This window comes from Notechis scutatus, chromosome 4 (assembly GCF_049901735.1).
Source record: "Notechis scutatus isolate UNSWTSFEM ecotype Mainland chromosome 4, rNotScu1.2, whole genome shotgun sequence".
Lineage (NCBI taxonomy): Eukaryota > Metazoa > Chordata > Lepidosauria > Squamata > Elapidae > Notechis > Notechis scutatus.
Genome location: NC_142012.1, coordinates 48788785 through 48804976, shown reverse-complemented (window position 1 = coordinate 48804976; position 16192 = coordinate 48788785). Strand labels below are relative to the sequence as shown.

Below are 16192 nucleotides of genomic sequence, written 5' to 3'. Positions count from 1 at the left end.
GACTAGGTGTAGAAAATATTTGGTGCCCCAATCCTTATTTTGCACTCAGAAGTTTCCTTCACTTATATGATGGAATCTTTCCTTCCAGCTTATAATTACTAGATCTGGTAAATGTTGCCTCTGGTTGGTCTATTTATGATTTATTTGAATACAGTATAGATCTGAATACAGTATAGATCTTTGAATACAGTATAGATCTTATATTTATCATTTTTATTTAATCAATTTATATTACATTATTACTTTTCAGCATAAAGATGAAGGCTATTAAGGAAATTTACTGTTGCTATTAGCAGGATAAGGTGGGGAAAAGATAAATGAGTACCAAGGAACACTTAGTTTCAGGTCCATTCCTACTTTCTTAAAAGTGAAAGATTACTTCATGGGCTTTCAACAAAATGGCAGTAAATATGTTTAACACTTGTGGAGGCTACAGGAGTCAGGTATGCCAGTTGTGTAGGGGGCGGGAAACCCAGTAAATTATATACCCATGACATGACTGGAATCCCTGTATGGTTCATAGGTAAGTACTGTTGAGTGAGTTTCTAGGATCACTGCCAGCAAATAGAATTTCATGTTCTAAATCAGGGGTGTCCAACCTTGGCAACTTTAAGACTTGTGGACTTCAACTCCCAGAATTCCTCAGCCAGTTGAAGTCCACAAGTCTTAAAGTTGCCAAGGTTGGACACCCCTGTTCTAAATTATAGCTGTAAATTTTGACTGTAGTTAATTGGTTACCTGATACTCATACTTGTTTTAATTTACATCTTATATTTTCAAAGTTCTATAAGGAGGAAATCAGACTTATGCTCCTTCCTGTTCTGCATTCCTCTTTTGGTGTCAATACTTTTGCAAAATTTAGACTTGGTCAGTAAAACTCACTAAGCAAGGGAATTGTTTTTGTAGTATACTTGCATTAATGCGCGTACTATATAAAGCAATATAGAATTATTATACTAGAGTTTTATATTTTTATCTTGAACAATAACAATAGCACTTAGATGTGTATACCTCTTCACAGTGCTTTACAGCCCTCTCTAAGCAATTTACAGAGTCAGCATATTGGCCCCCAAAATCTGGGTCCTCATTTTACGACCTCGGAAGAATGGAAGGCTGAGTCAACCTTGAGCCTAGTGAGATTCGATCTGCCGAATTGCTGGCAGTTGGCAGTCAGCAGAATTAGCCTGTGTTCTAATCACTGTGCCACCACGGCTCTTTACTTTGTAGTAAGGAGTAGAATACAAATCTCTTCAATATATATGTAAAATATAAATATATAAAGCAAATATTAGCCAACAAAATGAGACTTCATTGGAGGAACAATACGTGTTGTTCAGAACTGTGGATTACAGCTGTCATGATTCTAAACCAGCATAGACAAAGCCTGCAATACAGCCTGCCTCAACTTGTAATCCTCTAAATGACTGATTTCCAACCAGTGTGGCTAAAGGCAACCCTGGATATGGCCAGGTTAAGGAAGGTTATAACAAATCAGCTTCTTTGTCTAAGCTTAGAACAAGTTTGATCCAAAGGTTTCATTCCTCAGAGACCCCTTCTCTAGCAAAAGAGCCTTGTGGATTCATGAATTGCCAACATAGGTTTTAGTTGTACAGGTAGCTCTGGAGTCATTGAAGTCATTGAGTTCTGGAGTGCGCTGATTTGATGTAAATGGATTTCCTATTTGCTCTGGCTCCTATTTTTATTCCAGAAAGAAAGCTAGCAGATTTCTAAAAAACGTTTATTTTAAAACAGGCAGTTTTAGAATCTTCTTTTTGTCCCCAGATCTCACTCTACTGTAACTGATAAAAATTGATGACACTATTTCCAGATACTTTAAACTCACAAAAACTGTATTAGAAGTTCTAAAATAACAACAGCTCCACTCTTCAAATAAGTCATGGAGATACTAGTCCCATGCCATTTATGATTTTACCTCCCTCACTTTATATCATCATACTGCCTATTGTGACTTTTGGCAACCTGCAAAAACGTTGACTGACTCATGACTAGTAAAATGTTGCCTACCTCTGACAGATATGTATTAGTTACATTGAAATATGTGTTGAAATTTGGAGAACATTATTCATGTATTTATTGGTAGATGATGCAAATGTCTCATTCTTCTAATTTAGAAGTTAACATATGAGGAAAAGATGGCTCGTCGATTGTTGGGGGCTGACAATGCTGCGACAGTCTTCAATATTCAAGAACCAGAAGAAGAACTTGCAGAGCAGGTACTACAATTTAGCTTCCTACTCATATAATAAAATAGCAATTTTCTTGTTAAAATAGGTTTTGGGTGTTTTTTTTTGAAGGAGTGATGACAACATTGCTTGCTTTTAGACTTAATTTTTAATCCAGGTAGGTTGATAAACATTTTTACGGTCATTAACTAGCATGTAATCTGGTATTCTTAAACAATGACCCAAACAAGTAATCTAGGGTTAGCCTAACCCTAGACCACAATGGCTAGGTTCACACATCAATTAACACACATTTACATTATGCAGGCCAATGTTTGTTTTCATAAAGATATTCATACTACATTGCATACTTATAGCCCAGCTTTATATTTCTTTTCCGCCGATCTTGGCTCCCTAAACGGAGGTAAATTGCAAGAAATTTTGGATTCAGTCTAAAATGTATTCAGTCTTCAGGATTTAATCATTTGATTAAAGTTATTTGGTGTACCAGTTATAGGTAAATTTCACAGTATCATGATATCAAATCTATATACAATTTTTTGTGTGGGATAGGTTTTGTTAGACATGTTTATTTAGATTCTGCTTTTTAATAATACTCCAGCCTTAGAGAGGAAAATGGTCACGCTTATAGCTAAATGTTGACTGCCCAACAGCTCTTCAGCAAGTGATGTGCTAGCAACCTGCCCAAACTGAGTTTGTATAGACTGAAATATGTCCAAAGAATTGCTAATAATCATGTTTTTAGTACTGTATGCTTTTCATCTCTGCAAATTCCCCTTTTTTACCATTAGTCTGAAAATGAACTGCCTATATGTCAGAGACTAGGTAATGAACAAGGGATACCATTATATTAGATGTGAATTGGCCTTCATTTACTAACGTCCTGCTTCATGGGTAGACAATCAACATTCCTTCTGCTGGATTCAGGTCTGCAAAGTGCACTGAAAGATTCCACACTTGCTCTGAGGCATTTTTTTTTTAAAAAAAGGTAGTGTTTTAGTTCTATAGTAGATTGATGTAAACAGACATAAGTATGAAGTAATGGAGGAAATGTGGACAATTTGAAGCAGAAATGAAAGGTTTTATGGAAAAGCCAGATAGTTGTGCTGGCAGAATTATTGCAGGCCGAGGCATTTATAGCTGCTTAACCAAATATTTAATTATTTTTACAACTAGAAAAAAATGGAATCTGAATTTGCCTTGAACAGGAACAGAATCCTATAAAATCAAAATGATTTTGTTCAAACTCTTGCATGATTGCAGGCAATTGTAATGCAGAATACAGTGTTTCTTCCTTAGCTTATCACATGAAATAACAATTTTAAGATTTCTTTCAATTTTCATGTCATCTTTCCTGCTTTTTCATTCCATTTCATTTTAACATCAAATATAGTCTGCATATTTATTTTAGTGCAGAAGAATAAGAAACATTTCTACACTTTAATAAAATGCCAAGTCATCATCATTTATAATCAATCCCGAGAAACAATTTGTCCGAGATTATTACAAATTTCTCCTACAGTTCTTTTAGTGTCCGTATTTTTTCTGCTTTTACAGGGAACTGGTTCTGTTGATGCTTCTATAGTGACTCATGAGGCTGTGCAAAAGGTTCTACTTTTTTTCTTGCTTTCCTGTCTGTCTTGCTACTTCCTCTTTTGGCATTGCAATACTGTTTGCAGAATTTAATCTTTGCTTCCTTTCCTTTACATTATTCGCTAACACTGAGATTTAAAACTATTCTTTACTATGTAGTAAACATCTCCACTTCAGATCATTTTAGGGAATACATAAACAGAATGGGATTCCATTCAAAATATTTAAAATGATCAAATGGATCATTTTGCATTTTGCTTAACCACTTAAATATAATCTAAGGGGTTATTTCAATATTTCCAGTCCTTAAAACAGAAACATAATCTAATCCATATATTCCATTACATATGCCCATTGCTCAATTAAAGTATTCATTTATGTTTTGCTTCATAGAATACTATTTAAAATGTGCAGACCTGTATATCTACATTTTTAATTAAAATCTGGAAAATTGAAATAATTATAATCTCATCAAATAACCTGCCTGATAAAGTGATATTAAAGACTTAACTAACTTGAGTTTTCTGTTATTTACAGGAGTACAAGGTCTCCAGTTTTGAGCAGAGGCTGATCAGTGAGATTGAATTTAGATTGGAGAGAACTCCAGTAGAAGAGTCTGATGATGAAGTGGAACATGGGAAAGATGTTCTTGATAGCAGCCTGGCCCCATATTTTGAGGCAAAGCTTAAACATTACAAAATATTTGAAGGAATGCCAGTCACTTTTATATGCAGAGTGTCTGGAAATCCAAACCCAAAGGTGAGCAGGGGGAAGGGGGGAACACTTTGGACAGTTCACACAAAAATTCAAAGGAATCTTTCATAAAGATTCAGAAAAATATGCTGTTGGGCTTTTCTAATATCCTTAAAATGTGACCAATTCACACAAGTGTTGAATACATGGAGTTTTTCAACTCATATCAAAATTGTTGCATAGCACAGACAACATGAAAGATGAGAATGTTGAATTCTAGTCTATATGCTTTCAGGTTTTTCTTAAGTGTTCAATGAACTGGAAGGTCTATTAGACCTTTGTGGATGATCTTTGGAGCTTTCCCAGCATGTAGATTTTCACTTCTGTTGGTTGGAACTAATAACTTAAAGGCTATTTTTCTTCATCATAAACATGCAAAGAATACAATGCTCCTGTTCTAATAACAGACTTGACATGCCATCAGTTCAGCCATGATTTGTAACCCATGTAGCAAAAGCAAACAAGTTTAGTATTTTGCAGGCTTCAATTCGTGATCTTATTGGTTGAGACAGAACAGGAATTAGAAACCTGAGGCTTTCCTGAAATATTAAAACTAACAGCCCAAAGCCAGCACAACTAATAAAAAAAGCATGCCAGAGCTATAATTCAGCAATATATCATGTTTAATACGTTTGTTGGTAGTGGTCCCCAGTGAGAAACAAACCCTTCTCTGTGTATGTATAATTTTGATTTTTTTTTTTAGATAAATGAATTTTATAAATTCTAGCAATCTTTTTGAGGCGACATTTTGTTGGACTTAACGGAGCTAAAGTGGAGGGTAGACAGAGCCGCCCATTCTAATAGATGTTTTGCCTCAACATACCATTGTTCTCTGCCATCTTTTCTTTCTCTGTCAAGCATCCCACAGCTTTGAACTGCACTGTACTGAATGCTTGGAAAAAGCTGTTGAAATTACAGGTCATGCTACAACTTGCCATAGGGATGTGCATTTCAAATATAATGTCACAAGACATTGCAATTTTATATAGGATATGCATCTCAGAACATGTAACTGAACATCATTATATTTGAAATGCATGTTAAGAAACCCCACTGTGCTTGATTTAACTTTTTTTCCCTGCAATTGCTTTATTTTATTAGAAGCCTGGAGTTATACTACAACATAATGTTTTAGTACAGTAATGCTCATAGTGATCTAGTACAGTGTTTTATAACCTTGGCAACTTTAAATTATATGGACTTCAATTTCTAGAATTCTCCAGCCAGCTTTGCAGTGAGAAACACTGATCTAATGAACAGCATTTTTGTTTCTTGTTGCATTTTCCTCCCAGCTTCTGTCTGTGAATAACCAGTATAAAACTTATTTCTTGTAAATATGCATTCATGAAAGAACATGTATTTTGTGTTCTAAATGACTCATGAATTCTAAGGGACTTTGTGGTCTTCCTTATGAATTTAAAAAGAGGAGAAATGTTTCAATACTGTTATATTTGAAATTATGTTGTCTTTGTCATTATTGTTAAATTCCTAGTTATACAAAGGAACATAAATGTATATGTGTATGTGTGTATAAGTTGATGCTTTTGCTGGGTATCAGGAAACAAAAGGATCCTTTCTATTAAGTCTGATAGCAAAATATATCTGAGGGTAATATAAGCAGAAGGAAACTTCCTTAAAGGTGAGCTTCAAAATTTTGAGATTCTGACATTTATATGATTCTGCATTTTATATTGATAATTTTTTCACTCCCCCAAATTTACGTCAGCTCATTTAAACTGCATGTGGTTGATAGAAAAAAAGAAGTTATTTAACTTGACAAAGGCAACATGCAAACAGTAATATGAAATACTTGTAACTTCCTAAGGGAAAAAAATTTGGCTACATATAGAATATTGCTGTGGGGCAAGAGGAAGGAATTATATATCAATTATTCTAAAACAGAATTAACAGTAAAATGCCGCACTCAGTCATGTTAATCTAGGACACCAGGCATAAACTCTTTATGTATGTTAACTTGTATATTCTTGGCAAATTTCCAGATTCTGTAATGAAAGAAGTGTATGATAAAATAATTACTAGCTCTTACAAGACCAACATTTATGAGGTAATACTAGAAATTTGTGTAGTATGCAAGTTCAAACTTATTTTTGCAGCTAAGCCTTTGCTAAGATTTAGGCTTTGCAAACAATAGCACAACTTTTTTTTTGAAACATAAAAACTGTGCCATTACATTGCTCTGTTAAGTTGTTTTTTTGGCAGTGTCAGTATTTTGCAATCCAGCATGTAAGATTAGTAAGAGACCGACCAGAAAAAAAATTCTCTTCGCAGTAACACTGTTCTTGTCAGTATCTGGTAACCTTATATGGAAGTGTGAAACTCAACCTGTATTCCTCCTTTAATAGCTATTGTTAAATTTTAATGATAGCTTTATCTCATGCATTGAAATAAATAGGTAGTGGTTAACCAACAGAAAAATGAAGAACTTGGACGAATTAATTGTTGTAGCATATAACAATTTAGGATTGTTCTGCTTTTTATTTTTTCCTTGGAAATGAAAATGATACAACGATGCTGCTTTCAAGGGATGGCTGCATTAAAACTGTTTGCAGTTGTCGTGAAAACTGGCACAGTCTCTTAATCATTCCTCCTGTGCCAGTTCTTCAAAAGCCCTTTGACTGGCATGTTTCATTCAAGTCTCCCAAAAGATCTTCCTGTGAGTCTTTCCTGCATTACCTCTTTATCTACCAACATCTGACACGGCCAGTGATGTGGATACCCTAATTTATTCACTCAGAGAAAGAATTAATGGTGTAGAGGTTCATCAGGTCAGGTCAGTTTGTACAACTGGGGTCCACATATATCTGAAATAATAGGAAACTTTATTTTGCTTCCTAATACCTATGATAAACAACCCCAGTACTGAACACAGAACAGGAGTGTCAAACTTGATTCCATTGACGGTTGCATCAGGGTTGTGTTTGACCTCAGGGAGCTTGCGGGAGTGTGGCCAGCTCGACGTCACTCGTATCGGGAGCACCTCTGGAGCCAAATGCTAAGGCAGCACTTTCCTGAGACTCTCCTTCACTCATTATAATATCCTTCCTTCCTTCCTTTTCTTCTTTTGCCCTCCCCTCTTCATTTTCCTTTCTTCTTCCTTCCCTCTTCTTTTTCCTTCCTTGCTCTCTTCCAATCTTTCCTTCTTTTTTTTTTTGTCTTTCTTATTTCTCTTTCTCCTTTCCTATCCCTTCTTGCATGCTCAAATGCAAAAGGAGAAACATTTCTCCTTTTGTTTTGTTTTTAGTTTGTTTTGCTAGTCCTCTGCCAGTGAAAACAGGTGGACAGCACACGGCCCCTCCAGGCCCCATTTTTGGCCGCGATGCCCTCCTGCAGCCCTCTATCAGCAAAAATGGAGCTGGGGGGGGCATGTGCATAGCCCTCCTGAGCTCCGTTTTTGCTGGCAGAGGCACTGCAGGCTGATCCTTTGCTGTTTCCGGGGCAGTCCCCCAGCCCAGATCTAAGCATCCCATGGGCCGGATCCGGGCCCCAGGCTTTGAGTTTGACACCCCTGACATAGAGGTGGTCCTCAACTTGTAATATTTAGTGACCATTCAAAATTACAATGGCACTGAGAAAAAGTGAGTTATGACTGTTTTTCATACTTATGACCCTTGCAGCATCCCATAGTCACATGATCAAAATTCTTGGTAACTTATTCATATTTATGACACTTTCAATGTTCCGGGGTCATGTGATCACCATTTGCGACCTTCTGACAAGCAAAATCAGTGAGGAAGCCAGATTCACTTAACAACCATGTTACTAACTAAATTGCAGTGATTCACTTAACAGATAACAGATAATCAGAGTTGGAAGGGACCTTGTAGGTCATCTAGTCCAACCCCCCACCGCCCAAGCGGAAGACCCTACACCATTTCTGACAAATGGCAGGCCAATAACTTCTTGAAAGTCTCAAGTGATGACACTCCCACAACTTCTGAGGGCAAGCTGTTCCATTGGTTGATGGTTCTCACTGTCAGAAAGTTTCTCCTTATTTCCAGGTTAAATCTCTCCTTGTTCAGTTTCCATCCATTATTCCTTGTCTGGCCTACAGGAGCTTTAGAAAATAGCTTGAAGATGGCTATCATGTCTCCCCGGTCCTTCTTTTTACTAGACTAGCCAAGCCCAGTTCCTGCAACCGTTCGGTGTATGTTGTACTTAAAAATCTGTGGCAAGAAAGGTCGTAAAACGGGGCAAAACTCACTTAAAAACACCTGTCTTGCTTAGCAACAGAAATTTTAGACTCAGTTGTGGCCATAAGTCAAGGACTAAATGTACATGGTACTGCTGCTGTTTTTGTATAGAGCATCACACCCCAAAATACTAAGCTAACTATTTTTGATGAATCAGTAAAATTGGTTTAGTAACTTAGTACACATTAGAAAGCAATAAAAAAAAAGTAAGAATCATGAGCTGCAGTGGCGCAGTGGTTAGAATGAAGTACTACAGGCTAATTTTGCTGCCTGCCGGCTGCCTGCAATTTAACAGATCAAATCTCACCAGGCTCAGGGTTGACTCAGCCTTCCATCCATCCGAGGTGGGTAAAATGAGGACCTAGATCATTAGAGGGAAATATGCTGAATTAAGATTGCAGTAATTATAAACAGCATTAATAAATTCAACACATATATTACTCTTTAAAAAAACCTTGGGTGACAATATCTGGTAGAGAAACCATGGCAGAGTAAGATAATAAAAAAAATTCATTGATGTTCAAGCCTAAATATTTATTGACTGCTTGGTATGGTTTGTGATTGAACCTAAGGAGCCTAATTAGGCATTATAATGTTATGAGAAAAAATGTACATAGAAAAGTAACAATGTTTACCTTTTGGGCAATGATGAGAGAAAGTGAAAATTGTAATGCAACAGCAACAGGAGAACTAATTTCTCCACCATTTTACACCATCTCAATCTGGAATTTTGCTTCAAACACAAATACATGCATTACTCGCTGTTAAGCCAATAAAGTGAAATAGCTGTTTATTTTTCAAGTACTTGTCCCAAGTCTATAACGAAAGGAAAGGTAGGAATTTATTCTAGATCCTTTTTATTTTTATTTTCTGAAATCAGCACTTGGATTCATTCTTCATTCACAGATTATAATTTATTACTACGTTTCCTTCTCATGGTTTATGTTTTGGTTTTGATTTCTCTGAATATAGATCTATTGGTTCAAAGATGGAAAGCAAATCTCTAAAAGGAATGAGCATTACCAGATGCAAAGAGAACCTGATGGGACCTGCTCTCTCCATACCACTGCCTCCACCCTCGATGATGATGGGAATTATACTGTTATGGCTGCCAATCCACAGGTAGAACAAGTCTTAGCTATAAAATCAGTATGCTCTTGGGCACAGATGTTTGTTTACATTCACAGTCTGAATTAAAGGTTTAATTGAGAAGTGATGTCATTTTAGGGCAAGTGTTACTTAAGCCTTCTCAGCTCATACTCATGATGCCAAATTGAGAATACAGAGCCATTGGGGAATGATTCAAACTGTTTGACAGACTAGAAATAAACATTAAACTAAGCACACAAAAAAATAGTAAGAGAACACCTGTCTGATCTCGATGATGGATTACATCCCAACGTTCTATCTTTTTTAATAAGTTTTTTTTAATTTTTTATAACAAATATACAAAACAACAAATAAAACCTTCTTTCAATTGTACAGGGTGTCGGTTTGATACATACTGGTGAATCTCGAAAAATTAGAACATCGTGCAAAAGTTCATTTATTTCAGTAATGCAACTTAAAAGGTGAACCTAATACATGAGATAGACTCATTACATGCAAAGCAAGATAGTTCAAGCCGTGATTTGTCATAATTGTGATGATGATGGCTTACAGCTCATGAAAACCCCAAATCCACAATCTCAGAAAAGTAGAATATTACATGCAATCAATAAAATAAGGATTGTACATAGAACAATATCGGAGCTCTGAAAAGTATAAGCATGCATATGTACTCAGTACTTGGTTTGGGCCCCTTTTGCAGCAATGACTGGCTCAATGCGACGTGGCATGGAAGCTATTAGCCTGTGGCACTGCTGAGGTATTATGGAAGACCAGGATGCTTCAATAACGGCCTTCAGCTCTTCTGCATTGTTCGGACTCATGTCTCTCATCTTTCTCTTGGCAATGCCACATAGATTCTCCATGGGATTCAGGTCAGCAGAGTTTGCTGGCCAATCAAGCACAGTAATCTGTGCTTCACAGTCATTGAACCAGGTTTTGGTGCTTTTGGCAGTGTGGGCAGGTGCCAAGTCCTGCTAGAAAATGAAGTCAGCATCCCCATAAAGCTCGTCTGCGGAGGGAAGCATGGAGTGCTCCAAAATCTCCTGGTAGATAGCTGCATTGACCCCAGACTTAATGAAGCACAGTGGACCAACACCAGCAGATGACATGGCTCCCCAAATCAACACAGACTATGGAAACTTCACACTGGACTTCAAGCATCTTGCAGTGTGTGCCTTTCCATTCTTCCTCCAAACTCTGGGTCCTTGGTTTCCAAATGTAATGCAAAAGTTGCTCTCATCAGAAAAGAGGACTTTGGACCACTGAGCAACAGACCAGTTCTGTTTTTCTTTTGCCCAGAAAAGACGCTTCTGATGTTGTTTGTTGTTCAGGAGCGGCTTGACAAGAGGAATACGACATTTGAAGCCCATGTCCAGGATCCGTCTGTGTATGGTGGCTCTTGATGCACTGACTCCAGCCTCAGTCCATCCTTATGAAAGTCCCCAGCACTTTTGAATGGCCTTTTCCTGACAATCCTCTCCAGGCTGCGGTCATCCCTGCTGCTTGTGCACCTTTTTCTTCCACACTTTTCCCTTCCACACAACTTTCTATTAATGTGCTTTGATACAGCACTTTGGGAACATCCAATTTTTTTTTTGCAATTACTTTTTGAGGCTTTCCCTCCTTATGGAGGGTGTCAGTGATGGTTTTCTGCACAACTGTCAGGTCAGCAGTCTTTCCCATGGTTGTGATTCCTACTGAACCAGACTGAGAGACCATTTAAAGGCTCAGGATCCCTTTGCAGGTGTTATGGCTTAATTAGCTGATTAAAGTGGGACACTTTGAGCCTAGAATATTGAACCTTTTCACAATATTCTAATTTTCTGAGATTGTGGATTTGGGGTTTTCCTGAGCTGTAAGCCATAATCATCTCAATTATGATTATGATTTGTTTTGATATATCTAACAATATGTTCCATTTTAAAAACAATTGGATACTCAAATGCCTCTATTGTTGATAACCAGACTGGTATTTTCAAATAATAATGTTTCCTTATTTTCTCCCATGTTGATAATAAGACATCTCAAATATGTCTCCAAAAATATCCATGCCCTTTACTTTCCTTATACCACAAAAATGCATGCCATCCCAATTGCAAATCATGGCCTTCCAATGTTAATAGTCTAGTATTTCTCAAAACAATCCATTCTTTCATCCACATCAGTATTACTGCCTGATAATATAATTCCCAATTGGGTGGTCCAAAACCTCCTCTCATTCTAGTATCTTGTAATAATTTTAGTTTAATTCTTGTCTTCTTTCCCTGCCATGTATATTTCAACATTTTGTTTAAGTCCTCAAAGTATTCTTTCCCTAGTTTTATTGGAATCATCTGAAACAAATTTAATATCCTTAGTAGTATATTCATCTTAATTGTAGATATTTTCCCTATTAGAGATAATTGTAGATTTTTCCATTTTTCCAAGTCTGTTGCAATCTGTTGCTTTAATTTGTAATAATTATCTTCCTTGAGTGTTCCACATCTTGCTGTCAATTGTATTCCCAAATATTTCACTTTGTTTGTGATCTGGATATTCAATCTGTCCATCAATACTTTCCTTTGTTTTTCTGTTATATTCTTAACTAAAATCTTAGTTTTTTCTTTATTTATTTTCAATCCTGCAACCTGTCCATATTCTTCTATCATTTCTATCAGTTTAGAAGCTGTTTCCAATGGTTCTTCTAATATAAAGTCCAGATCATGTGCAAATGCCTGCAATTTATATTCCTCCTTCTTTATTTTCATTCCCTTTATTTCTTTATCTTTCCTAATATTTCTATTTAATACTTCCAGAGTATAACAAATAACAATGGTGACAGAGGACATCCTGGCCTAGTTCCTTTTTTAATATTAATGTTATCTGTCAAATCTCCATTTATCATTACTTTTGCCGATTGTTTATAATATATTGCCTCGATCCAAAACCCATCTCTTCCATTTGCAGTAACATAAATTGCCAATTTACATTGTCAAAAGCTTTTTGTGCATCTAAAAACACCTAGGCCATTGCTTCTCTGGGTGTGCTTCATAGTATTCCAGTGTATTCAATATTATTCTCATGTTGTCTTTTATTTGCCACTTAGACAAAAATCCATTTTGATCAGTATGTATAAAGTGGCTCAAATATCTTTTAAGCCTTTCTGCCATTATTGAGGGAAATATTTTGTGGTTTGCATTCAGCAGGGATATAGGTTTGTAGCTTTTTATCTGTTGTAGATCAGTATCTTCTTTTGGTATAAGAGTAATATAAGCCTCTGTCCATGAATTAGGTACTTTAGTTTTTAACAAAACCTTATTATTTCAAGCATTGTAATGCTTAAAGATTCCTGCAAAGCCTTGCAAAGTTCCACTGGTAGCCCATCTGGGCCCAGTGCTTTTCCAGTATTTTGTCTATTTATCGCTTCTGTCAGTTCCATCATTGTTATTTTCCCTTTTTGCGTTATCTTAGTTTCCTCGGATATTTGGGGTAATATCATGCCCCGTTGAAGTCTGACTCTGAGGGAGAGATGGAACAGCTGGCAGGGAGTGGGAGTATGGCTCCGTGGTTGTGGAGGAAACTGGGGAAGGGCACAGGTCAGATGGGCATTCAGAAGAAGACCCAGGCCCATCCCCTCTTCATCCTAGGGCACGCAGGGAGGAGCGGATAAGGAAGAAATGTGAGTGGCATGGCCTATGGGGGAGGAAAGGGCCCTGATCCCTTTCATGGGCTGCAGCTGGGAGGACTGTTTAAAAGGACAAACTGCGCATGGCAAAGTTGCTGGAAGCAAAGCATGCATTATTCTTGTCGGAGCTGATCTGTGTTTTGGCTTCCTCCCAACTGTGGTTGCTGCATTATCTGGTAGAACAGGGGTCCCCAACCGCCGTCCGCGGACCGGTACCGGGCTGAACAAGCCTTACCGGGCCGCTGGTTGCTGGCGCCGCCATCTTTTTGGTAAAAAAGCAATTTTTCGTCAAAAAGATGGCGGCGCCATGCGAGTTGGTGAGCTTTTCCGGTAGAAAGCCATTTCTACCCGAAAAGCTCACCAGAGCGTGGCGCCATCATTTTTGACGAAAATCACTTCCGTGACGCCACCGGAAGTGATTTTTCGTCAAAAAAGATGGCGGCGCCAGCTGACGCCGGAACCGGCCGCATGGCGCCAGCTGACGCCGGAACCGGGCCGCGGCGTCGAAAAGGTTGGGGATCCCTGTGGTAGAAGTCTGCAATTAATCATCCTTGCCTGACATAGTAATTCCTTCAGTGTGGTTTGTGTTGGGTTTTTTATTTTTAATTAACTTTACTTTGGGTGCGGACTGCATTTATTTCCTCCATAAACTGTTTTCTTTAAGAGTTTAATATCCAGCTGAGGAAAATTGGACATTGGGACCAAGTTGGACGCATTAAAGGGATTTTATTCTATTTTTGTGACTTGGTTATTTTTGTGTCACGCCTGGGTGATCACAGGTAGTTCTGCTTTTTGCAGATATTGTTTAACTTTTCCTTCTTCAATATTCTCTTGATCATATAATTTCTCATAGTACTTCTGTACTATTTCTTTTTTTCTTCTTCATTTCCATAACAAACTGTTCCATGTTCATCTATTAATTGTATTATCCTTTTCGTTTCTCTCTCCTTTTTCAATTGATATGCTAACCATCTATCTGGTTTATTTGCATTTTCAAAAAAAATCTGTTTAGCTCTCCTGATTTTTTTGTGCCAATTCTTCTTTTTCCATTAACCCCATTTTGTGCTTAATTATTCCATTTGACTTGTAATATCCTTTTTTTGTGGATATCTTTGCAGTTCTTTCTCCAGTTTCTTGTAGTCCTCCTCTAATATTTGTTGTGTTTGTCTTTTTTAATATTCCTTCTTCTCGTATAAGTTATAATCAGACCTCTGATATAGGCCTTCATAGTGTCCCATACATTTTGTAATGAAGTTTCCCCATTATTTTTTTAAAGAAAAAAGCCAGTTCTTTTTCCATATTTTGTATAAATTCTTTTTCCTTCAAAATTGAATTGTTCATAGTCCATCTTGATCTTTTCTTTTGTCCTTGCCATTTGACCCATATTGGGTTATGGTTTGCCCAAGCACTTGTTTCAAAATTTACTTCTTGTGTATTGGAGATTAGTTCTGTTGACATCCAAATCATATTTATTCTTGACCATGATAAATACCTATTAGAGTAAAATGTATATTGTCTATTCTTAGTGTTCATTTCTCTCCAAACATCCCGAATACTTAATTCCTCTACCATCTTGAAAAAGGATTTCGGTAATGTCTTTTTATTTTTTTTATAACTGTTTGTGTTTGTAGTCCAATTCTATATCCACTATAGCGTTAAAATCTTCAAGAATGCATATATTATCATATTCCAGTTCTATTATTTTCTTATGCAATTGTTTGTAAAATTCTTCTTGCTTCTCATTGCTATTAAAAGCATCTTTACATTATTATCAATTATTTCCACCATCAGTATTCTTCGTTCTTCATCTATAAAAATTAATTTGGCTTTTATTGTATTCTCGATATATACTCTTTTATTTTGTTGTGCCAGTGAGGTGTATAAATTCCCAATTCTGGGATAGTCCAATACTTGGGCATGTTGTTTTTTAATGTTGTTTTTAACTTCTTGCAAGAAAATTATATCTAATTTTACTTTTTCTAGTTTATGATTTTTTTTTCCTTTTGATGGCCAAATTCAATCCATTTATATTTATTGTAATAAATTTCTTTTCTTCCATGGTTTACACTTTACCTGTAGGGTTTATTGCTCTTGTTGTTCTTTGCTCTCTTGCTTCTTTTGGTCCCACCCTTCCACCTACTGCTCCTTCTTGTGTCCTTTCATCTCTTTTTCTTTTTCCCTTTCTTCGTCCATCTCCTCTCGAGGTTCGACTATTTCCTCATCTCTTGTTCTCTCTTCTTCTTTTCCTCTAAAGTATTCATTATAGAATAGTTCTGCTTTCTCTATTGAATGCAATCTATGTCTTTGTTCTTGCCAAATAAACATTAAGTCTTCTGGAATCAGCCATCTATAATTCACTCCCTTCTTAATTAAAATTTTTGTCAAGAATTGATAGTCTCTTCTCAGATCTCTCACTTTTCTTGGTACTTGTTTTAGGACTATGATCTCCTTTCCTTTATATTTCAATAGGTCATCTCTTGCTTTCTGTAGTATTTCTGTTTTAATTGCTTTCTTAGTAAATCTCACTTGGACTTCTCTGGGTAGTTTGTTTCTCATAGCATATCTTGCATACACTCAGAACACTTCATCAATTCAATCCATTATTATTATTATTATTATTGGTATCTCCAAAGCTCCTGCCAACACTTCTATCATTA

General features: G+C 36.7%; 1 protein-coding gene across 4 annotated transcripts in view; it reads left to right on the top strand.

Moving 5' to 3' along the window:
* Positions 1–16192, top strand: part of PALLD (palladin, cytoskeletal associated protein) — a 183848-nt gene that overhangs the window by 145438 nt on the left and 22218 nt on the right. For 2 of the 4 annotated variants that reach the window (XM_087963345.1, XM_087963346.1), the window contains 4 exons: positions 2133–2234; positions 3762–3812; positions 4335–4556; positions 9734–9883. In XM_087963345.1, coding sequence (XP_087819471.1) covers positions 2133–2234; positions 3762–3812; positions 4335–4556; positions 9734–9883 — 525 coding nt within the window. The remainder of the gene's footprint in view (positions 1–2132; positions 2235–3761; positions 3813–4334; positions 4557–9733; positions 9884–16192) is intronic. The other 2 variants (XM_087963347.1, XM_026678851.2) reach the window with 1 other exon arrangement.